Source organism: Lotus japonicus, chromosome 1 (assembly GCF_012489685.1).
Source record: "Lotus japonicus ecotype B-129 chromosome 1, LjGifu_v1.2".
Taxonomy (NCBI): Eukaryota; Viridiplantae; Streptophyta; class Magnoliopsida; order Fabales; family Fabaceae; genus Lotus; species Lotus japonicus.
In genome coordinates, this window is record NC_080041.1 from 128,200,470 (window position 1) to 128,222,011 (window position 21,542).

The 21,542-nt window shown below is 41.3% G+C and overlaps 2 protein-coding genes across 2 annotated transcripts; both read left to right on the plus strand.

Annotated features, from left to right (window-relative positions):
• The first annotated feature begins 897 nt into the window (after nt 1-897).
• Nucleotides 898-1,583, plus strand: LOC130725058 (zinc finger BED domain-containing protein DAYSLEEPER-like). The gene is made up of 3 exons (XM_057576319.1): nt 898-1,153; nt 1,239-1,315; nt 1,563-1,583. The coding sequence occupies exons 1-3, from the start codon at nt 898-900 to the stop codon at nt 1,581-1,583; spliced, it is 354 nt and encodes a 117-aa protein (XP_057432302.1).
• A 4,267-nt stretch (nt 1,584-5,850) lies between these two features.
• On the plus strand, nt 5,851-7,317 carry LOC130730572 (auxin-induced protein 22E-like). Its single transcript, XM_057582618.1, has 4 exons — nt 5,851-6,234; nt 6,339-6,544; nt 6,727-6,826; nt 6,960-7,317. The coding sequence occupies exons 1-4, from the start codon at nt 6,023-6,025 to the stop codon at nt 7,030-7,032; spliced, it is 591 nt and encodes a 196-aa protein (XP_057438601.1). The 5' UTR covers nt 5,851-6,022; the 3' UTR covers nt 7,033-7,317.
• The last annotated feature ends 14,225 nt before the right edge of the window (nt 7,318-21,542 follow it).

The window sequence follows — 21,542 nt, forward strand, 5'->3', positions numbered from 1 at the left end:
TGGTTCAGATTTTGGTGCAGTCCCTGAAACTGTTTTGGAAGAAGAAGTTACAATTGAAGAGGTGGGTGATAAAAGGAAGACAAGATCTGAAGTCTGGGGCCATTTTGAGCATAAAATAATTGATGGCAAGCAGAGAGCAATTTGTGTACATTGTGGAAAAAGTTTGTTAGGTGATCCAAAGCAAGGTACAACACATTTGCGCAATCACTTGAACAGGTGCAAGGAATATCAAAAAAAGTGTGTAGAGCAAAAACATTTCAAAACCGAGCAAAAGAAGAGTGAGGATGGTTCTTATGTGCTTAACCCTGAAAAAGCAAGACAAGCTCTTGCTAGAATGATCGTCGCCCACGAATATCCATTAGCTGTGGTTGACCAGCACTTCTTCAAAGAGTTTTGCTCGGTATTGCAACCCCTTTTCAAAAATGTTTCACGCAACACCATCAAGAAAGATATCATCAAGCAATTTAATGAAGAGAAGAGGAAGACTATGAAGTTGATGCAAGAGAATCAAAGCCGAATTGCAATAACAAGTGACATGTGGACGTCTACCAATCAAAACCAAGGCTACATGGCTGTGACTGCTCACTTCATTGATGACTCTTGGGTTCTTCAAAGTCGTCTAGTGAGGTAATGCCTAAAATTTGTCATCTTTTTGCAAAGACTTGTTATCTTGTATGTGTTGTTAATGATTTTTATTGATATTAGGTTCATTCATGTGCGTGCTCCTCATAGTGGAAGAACTCTTGGGGATGTCTTGATTCGGTGCTTGAAGGATTGGAGTTTGGATGGTAAGTTATCAACTTTAACCCTTGATAACTGCTATGCGAATCAATATATAAAAGTCATCAAGTTGCGGAAAAGGGGAGGGCCAAAGGAAAGCGTAAGTCAGAATTAGATATGTATTTAGAAGAAGCGGTTTTGCCTTTTGAAGAACCTTTTGATATATTGGGTTGGTGGAAGCAAAATGGCTTAAAATACCCAAGTTTGCAAATGGCAGCAAGAGATTTCCTAGCAATTCCTATCTCCACTGTTGCTTCGGAGTCTACGTTTAGCACTAGTGGTAGATTTCTCACTCCACATCGCAGTAGATTGCGGCCAGATACTTTGGAAGCAATGATTTGTTACCAAAACTGGCTATGGAGTAATTTGAAAGGTATTTAAGTGTATTACTTTAAGTTAATAAAATTGATTTATTATTGCAACCCCTTTTTAATAAACTATTTGTTTTCCACTTTTAGGTTCTTCGCCATCAATGGATATGAGTAAAATGATGGAGTATTCCACCACAATATTGGAAGATATGGATGTTGACATTGTTAGTCTTATCTTCATACTTTCTCTTTGAATTTCATAATAATATTGCTTGGTTGGATTTTAATTTATACTTTTGTAGGAGCCATGTGGTGAAAGTTAATGAAGATTGATCAATTTTAGTGGAATGAGGGATGATGAAGGTAAGAGTGCCTAATTTGTATACATTTCCTGCATGATTTGCTAGTTCAAAAATGAGTGCAAACCCTTGATTTTCACTTGAGTCTTGATGCACATTAACTTTTTTGCAGGCGCTGTCTGGTAGCGGTTGATTTTCTTACTGCAGAATTTTATCCGGAGCTATTGACCTATTTTGGGCACAACTGAAATTTATTTCCTCTGGATTACATTGTTTAATGGAAATCTTAATGTACCAGAGCGGTTTTTTGGGTAGTTGTTATCAGTTTGTGGATTCTTGGTATTGTAGACATGTTTTTAAATTGCTGCTACCATTTTGGTATTGTAGACATGTTTTTAAATTGCTGCTACCATTTTGGTATTTGAGACTATTTTTCTTTTAGCCTACTAGTTGTGCTTTTCAGTGAGTAGTAAGACAATTATTTGGCATTTGAGACTATTTTTCTTGTTGAATGCAATTAGCCTGGCATGTTTTCTTTACAATTTATCATTCAAAGTCAATATTCTATAATTATTTTACTAAAATAGTAGTTTTGAGTGCTGCTATCAAATCTGTGTTATGAAGGATTTTGTGAGACGAGAGCTTGATGAAGAATTTCTAAAATTACTTGTGATATCGTGGAATTTGGAAGTCTTCATTTTGTGTTTAAATTTACCCTGTAAAAATTATCCTGATATTTTCATTTTTTTTTTGAATCTCAAACAGTGCATTCTGTGCTAAATCATTCAAAATACTTGCAACAAATGCATTTCTCCATTAAAATCCTTTTCAAAAGAATTTTTAAAATACGAATTTTTGTTTAATTCCTTAGCTTGCTACTATTGCTTTCATTGAGACTTGAATAGCGGGTTAGGTCAGGCTAAGGAAGAATGATGAAGTAACAGAAAAAAGTTACAAGTAATTGACTATGACAGCCAACATTAACTAAAAACACAGATTAAAATCGAGAAGATTATATACCATCTAATAGTTTTTGCAAATAGCCAAGCTTAAACTCAAACATGCTTACTATGGAGACATCCATTCAGTTTAAAGATGCAGGGGGTTTTGAGGCTTTAGTAAAATAATCAAAAATTGTAAACGGGTACCCGTTTGGCGCTTAACGGGTACCCGCGGGTATCCAAACCTGTTTAAGGCCCGTAAACGGGTACCCGTTTGACGCTTAACGGGTACGGATACGGGTCAACTACCCGCGGGTAGTGTTGCGGGTTCGGGTGAGAGACTAAAAACTAAAAAAAAATAAAAATCGGACTAATAAGATTCAATTCACACCTATTTTACAATTGCACTTTTATTTGTGAAACCCAAGTTATTGAATAAAAACGAAACATCTCCTCCAATCAAAGCTGGACTTGCATCACATCTTTGCTTAATTGTCTATGATGCTGCCACCGCCCTCTCTGTTCAGGATATCTTCAAAGAAAGAAGACGCATTGATATCACTTCTTGGCAAGTGTATGGCCCAAAACAATAATCACATGGAATACTTGAGAATCAATGGGGAACAAGGAAGCAATCAGGTTGTGGGAGTGGACCCAACAAAATTAATTAAGTTTATTGGGCCTTTATTCTCTACCCCTTAACTCCTAAAAAGCTTCCCACGTGTGGCTCAAGGCCCACATCATTAATATCCCCATCAGAATTAAACACATCGCTCGTGTGTGTGCTTTGATAAGATAAGCATGTTAGATAGCTACGAATATTGTTGTGTTCACCATTCTTTACCACTTCCACCTTAGAGAAAAGAGAAAAATCAGTTATATAATATGTGATGTGATAAAAATATAAAAAAATATGTGAAAATAAGATGGAAAAAAAGTAGAATTTAAATGAATTATTACTCTACTCTAGTAGCTACTATATGCTTCCAAACATTACATTACTTATGAGTTCTCTCGTGTCCTCCACATGTTTGGGTGGTAAATGTATACACACCGCTATGAAATTATTGCGAATTAGTTGCTATAATAGAATTTTTTTACTCTTTAAAAACTAATTTTTAAAAAACTATTTTGGAACTCTATTTTAATTTTTTTTCACATGATTACAAATCATATATTTATTAGAAACAAACGGTGTGCTAGTATACTAGGGGTGTACATTAGACAAAGCCTTTACTTTAATCACCTTCTTTATAGATTCTCTACCTTTTGTTATGCATAAGATTCTAAACCATATATTATGTCATTTTCTATTCATATGCATGTGTTTTCTCTTAAAAAAGGGGTAGGAAACAAACAAAATTTTCTAAATTTAGTTTTGGAGTTAATTCCTACACGAAACTTTTGATTATATGGACATCTGTGTATTTGTGAGGAATCGCTTTTGTTTGGCAGTTGCACTTTACGAGTGTTTAACGTACAAGCTAGCTAGCTAGCTACAAGGTACAAGGAAATTAATTAAGAATCTAATTTTGGATGAGAGACATAACTATGTATATATACCTGACAAAACCAATACATGTTCAACTTAATCAATTAGTTAATTTGATGGGAAGTAGATGCCTCTTTTTGTATCCAAAGTGGAAGTGAGTTGGGTGAAGAAAATGATTCCCACTGGCTTTATTATAAGAAATGGTTCCTCTCTTAGCGTGACACTTTGGAGTTTGGTGTGCCCCGTTGGCCAATCCTTATATTCTTTATAACTTAAATACCTAACTCAGATTAGCAACACATGAGCACTTTTCCTCAGAAATGTAGAAATGTTGTCTGTTCCATTTTCATTGTTGATGTGATAATTATATATATTAGCGGACAATCTGTAAATACCTTTATAAACAACTTGTGGTTCTAAACATATCATCAACATAAATTAATATAACTGATGAGGTTGTTAGCTTATAAACTAAACTCACAGGTTAATTTGAATCTTTATAAAACATATGTTACTATAGACTATTTAATTCATGCTGATGTACTAGCCTCTTTGACTCCTTAATTTTTTTAATATATTTATCCATTTTCAAAAAAAAAAATTCCTACATTTGTTGGAGCTTATGCGCTAATCGGTTTCTCTTAAGTAACTTTTGTGTATTGTGTCCTCTAAGAAGGTCAAAATCACATTATGTTGCTTGCGCCCAATGTTTTCCAATTTGCACATGATTTGCCCTCTAAGTTTTCCAAATTATGCATTATTTTTCATAGTAAACGAACTCCACTGGATTTTTGATGAATTATATATATGTGATATATGACATTTTTACGGTCATAATCTACATACTATGTAAATAAAAGTGGTGGTTTTGGAGACTACCACAAAATTGTGTATTTATTTTGGGTGTTTTAACAACATCTTTTTTTAAGTTTTACGACGGTTTAGGAACGCATGCTGACTGCTACAAAATAGTGTATATTTTAGCGTGAGTTTTAAGACACATAAGCGTTGCTCTGTCATTGGACTTACTCTCTACCAACAGGACACGTCGTCTGGTCACCACATTGTTGAGAAGAGAGAATCTCCACATTTGGATTAAAGAGCAAAATTGACCCAAAAAAAGAAAGATTAAAGAGCAATCTACACATCAATTCGTCATCACATCTTTCACCTAAAATTTTAAGAGATTAGATTTATGAGTCTCTCACTTATAAAGTACTCAACACTCTTCATTCTTATAATGTGACTCATATTCATACTTGATATCACAATAATCTCTCTTCAAATGTAAATTCATCTCAAGCATAATACTCCAACTTTTTGAACCTTCATTGGGTTGTTTCTCCACCAATGGACACGCCACCAAGTACATATCATGTAGAAGACTCTAACACAAGAAGTTATTATGATGGTCAAACTAATCATCGGCTCTAATACTACTGTTGAACCTAATATCAATAAAAATAAAAAGAGTTGGAGGGTAGGAAGAGGAAGAAGGAGATGAGCAAATCACATGCAAATCCCACATGTAATGTACCCACTAGCCATTGGCCAACATCCACATGGTCATGCCCATCCAATAAAAGACACATAACGGGACCCACACATTCATCACATGTGTTTGTTCCCACACGAATCCACTCATGATCCAACGCTCTAGAATTCACTCTTCAAAAACCCGCAACCCCCAATCTGAGCCGTCCATTTGTGGTCCACGTTATTCACCATCATTGGCTGTTCTTGTTGGCACCTTGTCCCCCTCCCACCGGGACAACATGCTATTTCGTGTTTTTAATGTGACAGACAGTCACACTCACATCTGTCGCTATTCTCACACCGTGTGCGGTAGGCCCCACACCGGAAAATGCTACGTTGTCGATGTCTGATTGGAGGGTGAGCAACCGCGTTTTGAATGGCACGGTCGGTTTATCGTCCCCCCTTGGTGTGTGGAAATTCATGCACCAACAGAATCATAATAATGCAGCTACAACATTTATTGCTCCTAACTAATGTTGCTATAAAGATTGATAACCTACCTACTAAGTCATCACAACCAAACCACAAGTTCACAAAATTTTTTCTCATTCATATCTACAATCAATCTCTAATACTCAAGAATCAGAATTCAGCAGCTAGTGTTTGGTTTAGAAATTGAAGGTGAATTCATAGATATTGTTACAAGAATTACACATCAAGAAAATGGGGAGCTATGAAACTGAGCTGAATCTGAAGGACACAGAGTTAAGGTTGGGATTACCTGGCTGTGATGAACTGGAGAAACGTTCATGCAAGAGATCTTCAATGGAATTGGAAGATTCCAAGTGCAAGAGCAATGTTACTACATCTAATAATGTTTCTTCTGATTCCTCAACCACAAATGAACATGACTCAGATAGTGTCCAACCTGCAAAGTAAGTGATATGATGCATATGCAAATAACATCTATATTTGATCAATTTAAGTGATATAATTGAAGGGGGCTTGAGCCTAATGGGTCAAAATTATTGGATTGCAGGGTGCAAGTTGTGGGGTGGCCACCAATTCGATCTTATAGGAAGAACAGTCTACAACAGAAGAAGACAGAACAGGGTGATGGAGCTGGAATGTATGTGAAAGTGAGCATGGCTGGTGCGCCTTACTTGAGGAAGATAGATCTCAAGGTTTACAACAACTATCCAGAACTCCTCAAGGCCTTAGAGAACATGTTCAAGTGCACATTTGGTAAGAACCAATAACAAACCACCATCAATTTTTCTTCTTTTGTAATTTTGTAATCGTTCTACAATTGATTCTAAAGTCGGATTTGGAGAAACTTCTGTGTTCGAGAATTGATTCTGAAAAAAATAAGTTGATCTGGGAAACTTGAGCTAGTGAATAATGACTTATGATTGATTTTGTTACAGGTGAATATTCAGAAAGGGAAGGATACAATGGATCTGAACATGCTCCTACTTATGAGGACAAGGATGGTGATTGGATGCTGGTTGGAGATGTTCCATGGAAGTAAGTTCTACTTCTTCCCCTTATGATCAGCTCTATTTCTATTTGTTACAATTTTTTTATCAGGTCCATCACTTAGATTTTGCACACTGATTCTCAAACTTATAGAATTGTTTTCTGTTTGTGCTAATTGCAGCATGTTCATGTCTTCCTGTAAGAGGCTGAGAATAGTGAAAGGATCAGAAGCCAAAGGATTGTCCTGTTTGTGACCAACAAAAGAAAAAGCATGAAGTGAAACACAAAGTGAAGTCTTCAATTCCCTTTGGTTGTGCAAGCATGCAAGAACCTGGTCTCTGTGATATCAGGAAAACAGATGGACGCCTTCCTTTTCCTCTGTTTGTTTGTTTGGCTTTGACGCCTCCTTCCATAATTGTAGTCTTTGGAAAAGGAAAAAGAAGAAATAGGAATAGAAAGAGGAAGAAAAGAAAAACTCATGCTATTTTGATTGTACAGAGGATATATATATATAATACTATCTCATTTTGTTCTAGCTAGATCTGTTTGTGTTGAAGTTGTATACTAAATTACTAATTTCAATAGAAAGAGAAATCAAACTGTGGAGTTTTCTTTTTATGATTCCTCTTGATTTGATAATCGCATGTTTTCCATTCCATTGTATCTGTTTAGATCTTCCAAAATATTGTGTATATTAAAAAGATCATCAATTCAAGTTTATAAAGATCAAGGTAATCATCAACCATGCAAAACCCTCTTATGTACAACCTAAAACAGCAATCCATTTAAGTAAAAAAGGAGGAACAGTAATCCAAAACTAGTTTCCAGAATATGCATTCCAAAAATTAATTTCAGAATCTTTTAAAACTTACGTCTCATGAAAAAAGTGTTGTGTATCGTTAGAATTTTCTTTTTGGACTGAGTTAGAATTTTCAAAGGAAGGAGCTGGTGGGGATAAAAAAGTGGATGGTGGCAAAAGTTTTGCCCCTCCTTTTATACGGTTGTTTACATCAAGATATGGGCTATCTGAGGGCCTTAGGCCCATTTGTAAAGTCCCATTTTTAACCCCTAAATATAGCTGCTTACCCGAAAAAACCTCCAACGTGAAGCAAATGATATTTGATAAAGCCTTAGGTGCATGATTTCAATCCTGCAATCTAGGAAAATACCGCTGACCCATTGGCACATTAGCCTAGTATATCGACCGAGTCAATGATCAGTCCGAACTTAATAACACTACTTCGAAATGTGTCCAACACACCCAAATGATACACAATTACATTCCCAGACCTTAGATGGTAAAGCTTAGAGTACATAAGCTCTTCATGCTAACTTCAGTCCATCTAAAATGTTTGTTTGTTTGGAATAGCTTACTTAAAACTTATTTTGCAATATAAACCTACCTATAGCTCTTATAAATAAACTTCTTTTTATAACCTTGTCTAATTGGCTTATAAATAAATACTTCAAACAAACTTATAAATAAACATAAACATTAGATAACTATTTACCTAATCAGGCTCCCATTCAAAATTCTCATCAAACATTACCTTTTCAGACTAGCAAACAATTCCTGTACGGTAAGGACTTGTTTACACGAATTTTTGGTAAACAAATATCCTCTTAGTTCGACTAAAGGAAGTTTAGATTTCAGGGTCCTTTTGAGAAAACGCTTTGCCAAAGTGTTGTGTGTACATGAATGTGATTTCGACAATAACAAGCAGCTCAGATGAAACTGGAATTTATTGAATACGAGTCGATTACAAAACAGTCAAACAAACTAAAATAACATGAAAACTACATGAACTGCAGATTTCGACAAACAAACTGCACAAAAGAACTGGAAATCAACAAGCTGAAATGCAGGGAAACTAAAGTGTTGGTTCTGCAACGTACTCCTTCATCATCACGTTTTGCTCCTTGAGTCTCATTGATGCGGACATCAGAGCTTTCTGGTGAATTTTTCAGACTTTCAGTTGCCAACCCCCTTTCTGAATTGGATTCTCCTATTTATAGAGTTTCGTGCTCTGCGTGTCCTTGACGGTTTTTTTTTTTCTCAGTGGATAGGTTAGTGGGTCTGGTTTCTCCCACGATCTGATGCTTGCTCCGGAAGTTCTGCGCATGGTGGTGGAGATCGTGTGCTTCAACTGCTCCAACCGTTTCCTGGCCATGTTTTCGACCATCGTGGGGGGAATTTGACTTGGTCAATGTGGCACGTGTTACATGTGCCTGTGTTTAGCAGTAATTGTTGTTGTCGAGTTTTGCCGCCCCATTAACTTGGTGCAACTTCCTCTTCCTTTCTTTAGTCAGAATTCGACTTCCTCGAGAGTTTTGGGCTGAATGCGTTTTTCTTTCTTGGGCCAAAATATTGGGCCAACAGATGCCCCCTAAAAATGTTGATTCTCGACTACCAGTCCTTGGAGAGATCAAGCATTTTTCGCCCGTGCATTTCGACGGAGCTTGACGGCTGTTCGCGACTTTTCCTTTTCTGATTTCAAGTCCCATCAGAGATCCCATCGTTTGACTTTTGCTCCAATCAGAGGCTTTGACGTCTGACCTCGTCTGCCGTGTGCCGTCTCTACTTTAGAGTAATCATGGCCTTTTCCTAGCCTTTTCATTAGGGTTTGCGGTTATATAATAAAATAACCGTTGGATTTCAAAAATTTTATGCATCACTCTGTAATGCAGCTTCACGTCCGACTATTCGCTTGCCTATAAATACGCCATTGTTGGCCTTCTTCAAGCTTTACCGTTCTTTCAATCACTCACGCTTTCAAATCTTCAAGCTTTCGAACACTCAAACTTTTGCCTGATTTTGCTTGTGACCGCCTTCCATCGTTTGGTTTCTGTTTTCCCGGTGTATTCTCTGAACATTTCCATGGCTTCTGGTTCTGGTTCTGACAATGTCATCCCTTTGGCTGCTGCTTGTGAGATGAATGAAGCCAAGCGCACTCCCATTCCAGATCCGCCGTATGACGTGGAGAAACGGGCTATCTGGAAATCCCAAGTATTTATTCCTATTTCTGTGAATGGCAATTTACGTGCCATTTTGGGCCCTTTGAAGAAGGCGAAGAAGGGCAGGCCTAACAGTCTCCCTGAGGACTACGAGCATTTTCACCCCAGCATTCGTGGGGATGAGCTCATTCTTGCATTCCAACCTTCTTACCGCTTCCCTTTTCTGAAAGATCCCAAAAGGGCTTTCAGGTCTGCGCCTCCTAACCCATCTGCTGGTGAAGGAGCCTATCTGAGATGGCTCAACAGGGTGGAGGCCAGTAAGTCTGGGCATTGGAAAGTGACTGGCATTTTCGACCTCATTCAGTTGTCGAGGTCGCCGATTACTTACAACCCTGCCATGCTTCTGAGTTCTCTTTTCTTTTGGGAGCGGTCCACCAATAGCTTTCATGTCCCCTTTGGGATGCTTTCTCCTACTCTTCTCGATGTTGCTGCCATCACTGGCCTTTGGGTGGTGGGTGACGATTATCATTCTTCTGCTGCTCCCACTGATCCTATCGCCATTCCGACAGATAACATTGCTTTCAGTAAGTTTATTAAAGATCATTATGTCGAGAATGGTGAAGTCTCTGATGCTGAGCATGTCGCGTTTCTACTGTATTGGCTTTCTGCCTATGTGTTCTGCACCAAATCTTTGAGGGTTCCGGCTAAACTCCTTCCTTTAGCCAATCTGTTGCACGAGGGTCGAATTATCGCCATGGCTAGGCTCGTGCTCGGTAATCTCTACCAAATGATCAATGAAGCAATCGCCGATATTCGAGATCCTAAGGTGGCGTCTTTGAATGCAGCTGGTCCTTTCTGGCTTCTTCAGCTTTGGATGAATGCGGTTTTCGAACCATCTCTTCCAGCCAAGAACTCTCCTCCTGTGGTGTCTAACACAAGGATTGACGCTTTCAGGCTTGAAGCTCTCACCCCTCCTTATGATGCCTCCACGTTCGAGTTTGACTTTAAGAAGTATTTCACCATGTTTTTCGAGCTGAAACGTTTCCGCTCGAGCTTTGCACCGTATCACAAACCCTCTTACGGCCCTCGGTGGCTAAGGAATTCATATCCTAATCTTCCCGGTTCGGAGAACCTTTCTCAACACCAAGTCGAGCTTTGGCAGACTATATTGTCTCCCAGGGTGTTAACCATCAACTTCGCCAGTAATGATTTTACTCTTTGCGGTTACAATCCTCAGCTTGTGTCTCGACAGTTTGGGCTGAGTCAAGATTTGCCCAATACCTTGTTCGACAAATCCCTCATCCTCTATCCTGGTACCATCACCAAACGTAGTGTTTTCGACACTACCATTGGTTACTATAACAATGAGGAGCTACTTGGTCTTAGTCCTTTCAGTTTCACTCCATCCTTTTACGTCACCCAGGCGTTTAAGGCGTGGTGGTCTGCTTATTGGCATGATATTTCGACGCCAATTGAGGATTGCTTCCAGCGCATAACAAACGTTTTTCTTTTGCAGAGGCAGGCCCCAAAGAAAACCAAAGGTATGCATACATCTGAGATCAACGCTTTTCAACAATTCTTCGGTGTAGTGTACTTTCCGGGTCCTCGACTTCAGGAAACGGTTGCCAAAGCAGCTCAAGTTCTCAGGCGAATGTGGGAAGCTAAAGCCAAGAAAACCCGATTGAGCCTTCCTTCTGATGAGGACGGTCTTTCTTTTATTATTCGAAAAACTGGCTTTAGGTTCCCACCACTGCCTACTTGTAAGTATGCTTTGGCTTTTCCGGTAGTGCTTCCTAAGTGGGTTGATCATGTAAGTATCAAAAACTTTTACCACAGTGCACTGCCCCCTCGGAAGCGGGTGACCTGGACCAAGCGTTACCTATGGAATTATCCTCTCCATGTGCCGGTTGAAATCTTCAACCACATATCGATAAAATCGCTTATTGGTCAAGGTAATCATTTCGACCTGGCATCTTTGCGATATTTATGGCTTAATCCTCCTTTGTTTTCTTTTTGTAGCTGAACCAATTCCTCGACCGACCCCTCAGGCTTCTCCTCGGGTGGCCTCTGCGATTGTCGAAGTGGAGGATGATGATGATGATGATGTTGCCTTGGCTGATAAGCTCAAGATTCCTAAGGTAATACTGAACCTTGTAAAACTCTGACTTTTACTCGACGTGTATATCTTTGTGATCATTTGCTTTTGTTTCAGAGTCGAAAACGGGGAGCCACCCCAACTACTTCTGCGAGCCAAAAGAGGGCTAAAGGCGCTGGTGAATCTTCTGTGGGAAATCCCTCCCCGGCTAAATCAGCCAGTCAACGTGAGGAAGTGCAGCAAGGTGTTGAACAAGGTGTTGATGAGCAGGCTTCTAATCCTCTACTTCAAGGTACTACACCAATTCCTGTCGAGATGGCTCAAGCCAAGAAGACCTCCGGGAAAAGGTCTAGTCGCAAATCTGGCAGCTCCTCTTCCCACCATTCTAAGAGTTCAACCAGTTCCAGTCCCCTCAGAGCATCTGGCCCTAAGGTGAACCATTAGCTCACATCTTGTTTCAATTTGCTTCCTTTTCCTCTTTCTCAATCATTTTTACTTTGATTCTTCAGAGGGTTGGCATGTCTAAAATGGCTGTACCTCGGGCCACGTGGTTTTCTTCTAAACCTCTACCAATTGCCCTATCTAGTTCTTCGAGCGGTTTAGAGTCCTCTAGCTCGAGTTTAGACTCTACTGAGTCAGACCCTGTGTGGGACAAACTGACATTCTATTTTAACTCGAAACCAATTGCTTGGCAACATCCTGGTTGTGAACCCTATTATACCAAAGAATGTCGAGATAACCTTTCTAATTTTCCTCCACAGGATATGCAGAACCTGCCTTCCCCTGCTCGTGAAGAAAGCATGCCGCATGATGAAGTGCAGGGTGGTGAGGATCCAATCATTCAGCCTGACCAAGTGATTGGCGTAATGCCCCCACCCAAGGCTGATGTTCTGGCCTCTGCTCATTCCGAACCTTCTCCTCGACAGCTTCAAACTTCCCCTCAACAGCCTCGACTTTCTCCTCAGCGATTTCAACAAGATGCTAGAGCCGCTTTGATCTCACCTCATGCTAAGGGAGGTTCAGCTTCTTCTAAGACGGCTGCTTCTTCTCATACTTCTAGTGAAAGGCTCAGTGCTCTTTTGGTCGATGATCCTCTTTCTATCTTCCAGAGCTTCTTTGATGGTACTTTGGATCTCGAGTCTCCGCCGCGCCAAGCTGAAATTGCTGAGACTGCTCAGTCTGGTGGAGTGCCCGATGATAGCCGGATTGAAGCGGCTCTTGTTAAGTTAAAAGGGCTGGTTTTCGATACTGGCTTCATTGGCAGTGTCCGAGTCACTCCTCAATTAGGCCAAGAAGTGAAAGAACTGCTTGCCTTCCTCTTAAGCCAACAACTTGATCAAATTCAGGCAGATGCTCTCGTCGAATTGCAAACTCTCGTGGTCGATGTTGTGGCCACGCTTGACAAAGCCATTGCAGTGGAGCAATCTATTGAAACTAAAAAGGCACAAGTGGTTTCCAATACCAATGGCCTATTGCCCGCAAAAGAAGAGGCTCTCAAGCTGACTGCTAGGAGGACTCTCATTGCAGCTGAGTTGTCGAGTGTTGATGCTCGACTGGATGAGCTTCACAGGGAGGTAGCCAGACTCGAGAAGCAAAAGGCTATGTTGATTGATGAAGGCCCAGCTGTGAATTCTCGACTGAATGCGCTGGCTGCTGAGTGCACGGGCGTGATGCTCTCGACATCTCAACTTTCTAAAGAAGTAGCAGCAGAACAGCGTATGAAGCAAAGCTTGGATTGTAGGATTGCTGCTGCTGGGGTTCAGCTTGAAGCCTTCAAGTCGAGAATTTAGGCTTCATAATTGTTGCTTTATTGTAATGGCCATGGATCTATTATGGCCTTTGTTGCCAACTTTATCATTCCTGTCCTGTAACTCTATTCGATTTCTAATTAATGAATGACTTTGTATTGGCAATGCTCGACATGCTTTATTTCTCGATTTGCATTTTATCGTTGAATCAGCTTTCGCTACATTACTCCTTGCATTGAATTGCTAAGCCTCACCATTTAACTTGGTGCTTAATCTAACCTTTCAGCTTCCAAGTTTCTTGGAAAACCACGATAATTTATAACGCTTTTATCACGTTTCTGTTCAACGACTCAAGAACTTCCTTCACTTGTGGTAGTGGTTGACGTGGCTTGCCAGGTTTGGCTGACGCTTTGGTAACTGCATGCTTGCATTAATACGTCTGTTTGTTACTTCCCTACTATAAATGAAGCAGTTTTCTACTCGTCTTTCAACAGCAACTCTTTTCTTTCCATTCTTCCCTTCTTTCTGCGATCCAAGAACCTTTCATTCTTCACCATGGATAGCAGACTAATTCTTCGTCGTATCAAGGACTTGGCTTTCCAAGAGAACCTTTTCCAGAACTTGTATGACTCCTCTGCTGGCCTTGATGAGCTTTTAGGGCTCATTGATCAACTGCTTCATAGGCCAATCGTTGCGCGCGTTAGAATTCCTCTTCAGGAGTTCCAGGGGCTTCTCTTGGAGGCCAAGCCTCTGTTTGAAGAGTTCCGGGAACTTTCAGTAATGGTGTTCTTTCAAGAACACCAAATAGATGAGTGGAGGGAGAAATTCGATTTTCTCCAGGCCTCTTTGGATCAGCAAGATCCTGAAGGTCTTGTTCAGTCAATTGTCGCGATTCTTGCAGCCTCCCTTGAAGACCTGGTTGCTCGTCAAAAGAAGGCTCGACTTGAGGGCCAGATGGTGGCGCTGGTGGGTCGATTAGCACCCATGCAAGCTAAATATGACGGATACAGAGCCATTTTTCCTTTTCAGGTTTCTAGTTTTACTTGTATTTTGCCATACTTGTAACGTTTTTCGATTAATGAATATAATTTGGCAATTTTATCGTTCATGTTTCATTCGATTTTACATTCGTGCAACATTGGCTTATATGCTTTTAAATACTTGCCATTTATCGTAACACATTGACTCTGATTGCCCAATTCCTTAATCACGTAAGCATTATTGGGTAACGTTTTCTCGACTGTAAATGGCCCTTCCCAACTGGGGGTCCATTTTCCATAAACTCTATCCTTTTTATCCATTGGGAGAATAACTTTCCACACATAATCCCCTGTAATAAAAGATCGATCTCTAACCTTTTTGTTGTATGCTTTAGCTATGCGATCCTTTTGCCTTGTTAAGACGTCTAGTGCCAAGAGCCTTTCTTCGTCGAGGTTGACCATTTCATCTAGCATCATATTCCAGTAAACGTCGCTTGGGATTTCTTCTTGCCTTTGAATTCGACATGATTGCAAGTATACCTCTGCGGGCAATACGGCTTCTTGGCCATAGGCCAGTCGAAAAGGCGTCGTTCCTGTCGCTTCCCTTGGTGAATTCCGGTAAGCCCATAGGACTTGGCTTAAAGATTCATGCCAGCTTTTTTGTTTTCGACCCACATGCTTCTTGATCAAACTTACTAGGACTTTGTTGGCTGCTTCTACTTGGCCATTAGCCTGAGCGTAGTAAGGGGTCGAGGTTAAAAGCTTGATGCCCCAAGATTCTGCGAAGGCTACCACTTTGCGTCCCACAAACACCGTGCCTTGGTCCGTTGTAATGGACTCTGGCAATCCAAATCGATATACAATGTGGTTTTGTATGAACTCGATCACCGTTTCCTGTGTTACGTTTTGTAGTGGGATGGCTTCGACCCATTTAGTGAAATAGTCGACTGCCATAATGATATACTTGTGCTGCTTTGATGAAGCTGGGTGAATTTCGCCAATTAAGTCTATTGCCCATCCCCTAAAAGGCCATGGCTTGATAATAGAGTGCAATTCACTAGCTGGCACATGCTGGATTCCTGAGTGTTTTTGGCAATCTTGACAACCTTTTGCGTACTCGATGCAATTTTTCATGATAGTTGGCCAATACAAACCTTGTCTAAATAGAATCCATTTCATTTTGGCCCCTGCTTGGTGAGCACCACACAGGCCATCGTGAGCAGCTGATACTGCTATAAATGCGTCGTCTTCGCTTAAGCATTTCAACAGTGTGCCGTCGACGTTCTTTTTGAACAACTCGTTGCCTAAAATGGTGTAACTTAGAGCTCTATACTTGACTTTTCTATCAGTTGACCCCACTGGGTTCTGCAGGTATTCGACAATTGGCTTTCTCCAATCGTCAGGAGTTAGATTATCAATGACCATAATGTCGAGATCTGAAGGACTCAGTTTTTCTTTGATCTTGATTAACTCTGTTAACTTTAGTCTATCTATCATATACCCAGAAGCAATCTGCGCCAATTCATTGGCTTCTTGGTTCTCTATTCTAGGAACATGTCCTATTCCAGCTTCGTCGAATTTAGCCAACAAATTGCTTGCTTTCACATAATATTTGGCTAGATGCTCACTAACGCACTTGTATTCTTTGGTAAGCTGCTTTACTACCAACTCAGAATCCCCTTTCACGACGACATTCTTTGCCCCGAGAGCTAGCAAGATCTCGAGGCCTGATATCAGTGCCTCATACTCGACCTCATTGTTCGAGCAATTACTCTTGATCCTAAATTTGAATTTAGTGGGGATGCCCTGCGGGGACATGATAAACATCCCGATTCCAGTTCCATTCTTATGGCTGGAACCGTCGAAATATAACTTCCAAGGCTGTATGCCCACGTAGGTTATGATCTCTCTAGGCATGGTGTGATCTGCCAAGAAATCAGCAACCGCCTGCCCTTTAATCGCTTTTAATGGGGTGTAAGTTAATGAATATTCGGTTAGGGCCAAAGCCCATTTACCAATTCGACTATGCAAGATTGGTTTGGATAACATGTGCTTTATTATACCATAATGAGAAAAAACCATTACATCGATTGGCTTTATATAATATTTCAACTTTACACAAGAGAAGTACAGGCATAGACACAATTTCTCGATCATAGTGTATCGAGTTTCTGCGCTATTTAACACCCTACTTAAATAAAATATGGCTCTTTCGTTGCCATCTTCATCTTCCTGAGCCAGCATGCTCCCGATGGTTTCATCTGTGGCAGAAATATACAGCTTCATTGGCCTCCCCTTGATGGGTGGTACCATTACAGGTGGATTGGACAAGTACTTCTTGAGTTCATCGAATGCCTTTTGGTGCTCTGCCTCCCAGCGGAACACATCTTCCTTTTTTAGTCGAAGAAGCGGAGAAAATGACTTGGTCTTTTCACTGAGGTTGGTAATGAATCTCCTTAGGAAGTTAATCTTCCCCAATAACGATTGTAGTTGCTTCTTGCTGGTTGGTGGACTTGTGTCGAGAATGGCTTTAGCTTTATTTTTGTTGATCTCGATGCCCTTTTTGTGCACCACAAAACCCAAAAAATCACCTGCAATAACACCAAAAGCACATTTAAGGGGATTCATCTTTAAGCCATATTTCCTCATCCTCTCAAAGGATTTCCTCAGATGAGATAAATGGTCATCCCTTGATGGGGACTTTACCACAATATCATCAATGTAAACCTGCATGAAAGTTTCAATAAAATCATGAAAAATGGTATTCATTACCCTTTGGTAGGTCGCGCCAGCGTTTTTCAATCCGAATGGCATGACCACCCACTCGTATGTCCCTAAGGCACCAGGACATCGAAAAGCTGTTTTCGACACATCCTCTTCTGCTATGAAGATTTGATTGTAGCCTGAGTAACCATCCAACAAGCTTAAGTATTCATGACCAGCAGCTGAATCCACCATCATTTCAGCAATAGGCATGTGATACTCGTCTTTTGGAGTGGCAGCGTTAAGATCTCGAAAATCAATGCAAACTCTCATCTTGCCGTTCTTTTTGATCACTGGAACCACGTTGGCTAACCAGTCCACATATCGAGCCGTTCTGATAAACTTACACCTAAGGAGCCTTTCAATTTCTTCCTTGATTTTTACCAACACATCTGGATGGAACCTCCTGGGTAATTGCTTGACTGGTTTCTTGTCTTCTTTGATGGGTAACTTCAATTCCACTAATTCTCGACTGAGGCCAGGCATTTCATCGTAATCCCAAGAGAAACAGTCTTTGAATTCCTTGAGTAATTTCACCATCTTATCCTTTAATTCTGGGTCAATAAGAGCACTGATGTATGTTGGCCTCTTTTCTGAGCCATCACCCAGGTCCACTTCTTCCAAAGGGTCTTGTGCTTCCATTTTCTTGGACATGTCGACCACTGGCTTTTCGAAGCCTAATGGGCCGTCATCGTAGATGCAATCTAGCCTCAAATTGCAAAGGTCCTCGAATTCGCATTCATCGACACTCTGCTCGTTTTTCCTTATGCACGTGTTATCCTTCTGTGCTTTTGCCTCCTCCTGAGATGTCATTTCGACAGGAAGAATTGAGGCATTGGCTTCGTCAGTAGCCATTTCTTTGGCTATTCTTACGGCCTCTAAGGCCGTCCTTATTCTGTTTTCGGCTGCGTAAGCCGAAATTCGAGCTAGGCTCGAATTAATCATCTTTAACCTCATTTTGCCACTCAGTTGTGGCATCCTTTTCTTCATCGCTGTGCCATCCACTCATGGCATCAGGTTTGTATGCTTCATTAAGGTTTAAACCCCTGATGGGATCCAACGTCACCGAGTACTCCGAATACGGGTTGAAATATTGAGAGGCCACTGTGTCTAGAGGAGCAATTGTGGCTAAACTCTTTTCAAAATTTTTCTTGCTGACGTAACCTGTCTCCGCTAAGTAGTAGCTCTGATCTGCTTGCACGTTCTCGACGACTCCATCTGCTTTCCAAATGGAAATACGTTGGTGCAGAGTTGAGGGCACTGCCCCCACGCCGTGGATCCATTCTCTCCCCAATAGCAGGTTGTAGTTGGCTTTTGAGGGCACCACGATGAACAATGTGGAACGGGCCACCGTTCCTACGGTTATGTTCATCATAATTGCTCCTAAAGAAGAACCTGTCTTCCCTTCATAGTCGGAAAGGACCATGTCGTGAGGGATTAAGTCTGCTTCAGTTTTGCCTAGCTTCTTGAGCATAAACTTAGGCATTAAATTGATCGTGGCCCCTCCGTCGACAAGAACTTTATTGACTCCTTTTTCGTCGACTTTGGCCCAAACGAATAACGGCTTCAAGTGGCTTTTCATCTGCTCCGTTGGCCTCTGGAAAATAGCTCTTTCGTCTTCGACGGATCCTTTTTGCATCACGTAGTAGTCCTCTTCATTTTCGGTTACCTCCGAGATTCTGTCGAATTCAGCGGGTAAGATAGACACTATGCAGATGATGTTAAGATCTTCCCCATCACTGTCGTCGAAATCGTCGAGCATGTCTTCATCCTCATCTTCAGCCACATCTTTCCCTTTTTCTTTGGCCGGGTTTGGTGGCACAACTGTTCCTTGTTTGATGGCGTGGTCGAGCTGGTTAATAATCGACGCCACACTAGGTTCATTGCGAGGGTTATCTTCTGGCTTTATGTCCCATAAGGAACGGAACTTGCCACCTCTTTCTCTCTCAGCTTTTCTTTTCCTCAAGAAACGTCTGAATTGAGTTCTGGTCATTTGCTAAGGGCATAGTAGTTTCCAGAGCCATAGGAGTAGCTCCGTGATACGCGAGAATTGTTGATGTAAGATGACCCCTGGCCTAAGTCGATTTTCTGCCACTTGGGGTATGGTTTTGGTCTTGGGGGTGCTGGCCTAAACCATTGATTCTTTGGCAAACCAGCATCAGGGACATAAGTCTTGTCCTTGATTCTTGACCTCTGGCCTTTGTGGCCATTGAGTTCTTGATCCCTCTCAACCCACTCCTCGTGGGGATACTTCAACCTTCTAGACACAGGCATTTTGCTCTGGTAATGCCTCTTCATCTCAGAATCTTGATAGGCTTTATCTGCTGACTTGTCGAAAACGGCACTACATCGAGGACAAAGCATGACCTCTTTCTCGCTATCTTTGCTTCGTGACAAAAACTCGACAAGAGTTTCCCCTGCCTTGGGGTAAACCTCCTCTAGCCTCACCTCTTTCACGACGTCTGGTTCTTCGACAGCCGTGTTTTCCTCCTTTGCCTCCTCGAGTGTCAGGCCCAGATTCAGCTTCTCAGAAATGTCAACCATGCCAATGTAGAAAGGTTCCACGTAGTTGGCTTCAGCTACCTGCAGTGGGTCGGAGTCAATCTTCATTTGGCTTTTGGCTTTTTCGTCATACTTGAGCCTTCCCGAGTCCAATGCCCCCTGCACAAGATCCCTGAAACGAACACATTGTGAGGTCCAATGACCAAAAAAGTTGTGATATTTGCAATATTTCTTCCCCTTCCTTTGTTCAGGAGAAGGAAGTTTTTGGTCTTTAGGGACCACAAGCAAACCATCAGACACAAGTATATCATAGATTGCATATCATTTGGTCACATCAAAAGTATAAGTTTTCACAGCAGGAATCGTGTTCTTGGGGTTTTCCTCCCCAAGTTTGTTTTCACGTGGTTTCAATGCTTTACAAACATAAGGATCCCCTGGCTGAAGTTCAGCCAGATTGACATCATTTAAATCGACGTCTGCAGGGACTTCTCGATAGACACATGGATTTTGACATACTGAATCCGCGTCTATGTACGCTACCTTCTCCTTCTTTGGCCACTTAGTAGTCTTGGCCCTTTCCTCGGACTTTTCGGCCTTTAGTAATTCGATGTGCCTCACTCTATCTGCGAGTAAAGACATATCTCGAATATACTGAGTGTCGATTTTCTTTCTAATGGAATACTCTAGACCACCAGCGGCTAAGACAACTAGCTCGTGTTCAGGGACATGGGTGAAACATTGAGATTTAAGCATCCTAAACCTGTTTAGGTAATCATCAATAGACTCTGCTGGCTTTCTTTTAACACTAGCCAGATCCTTCAAACTTACTTTGCACTCTCCCCTAAAGAACTGTTCATGGAAAATTCTTTCCAACTGAGCCCATGTATGGACTGACCTAGGAGCGAGGGTGGTGAACCAGGTAAATGCATTCTTGGTTAAAGAACTCGGGAAGTACTTCATTTTTAAATTTTCATTGATGGCTAGGTCTCCTGCTTCGATTTGGTACCTGGCTATGTGTTCTACAGTGGACTCTCCTGAATCCCCCGAGAACTTAGTGAATTTGGGGACCTTCCAGCCTCGAGGAAGTTCTGATTCGAGAACCTCCTCTGTAAAGGCTGACACAAAATGGGGTCTATTCGCGAAACCCACGTTGAAACCATGTTGGTTCAACAGTTGCTCCACCACAGCAGCAACATTTTGTTGCCCCCCAGCGTTCTGGTGTCGAATTCTTTCTAGCACACCATCAGCGTGTTCTTCCCTGTTTACCATATATACATTTTGCAATGGCGGCTGCACTGCCTCGTACAAAGGGTTTGCCCTCATCTCTTGGTGTTGCGGCACCTGATAGCGCACAGGGGCAGGGACATGGTTAGGCAACGGGATTTGGTTAATCCCTGGCGCCGATTGGATCTCGACTGGTGCCCCCAGGGCTGTCGCCAAACGATCCATCTGTCGTGCCAAATGCTGATTATTGGCATTATTATTTTGGAGCACAGGGTTGATTAGCTCACCTATCTGTCGAGATAACATGTTAACCATTTCATGGTTACTATCATCTACTTGCTGCCTAATGGCTTGAAGTGAACCAGTGTTCATACCTGTAGATAAATAAATTTGTGAACTAGATCCAGGAATAGAAGGGCTAACTCGACTCCCCAAATTTAGCATTGTTCCATTTGCCCCAAAAGGGGGTATGCCGAATGGAGGAACATTTTCAGGGA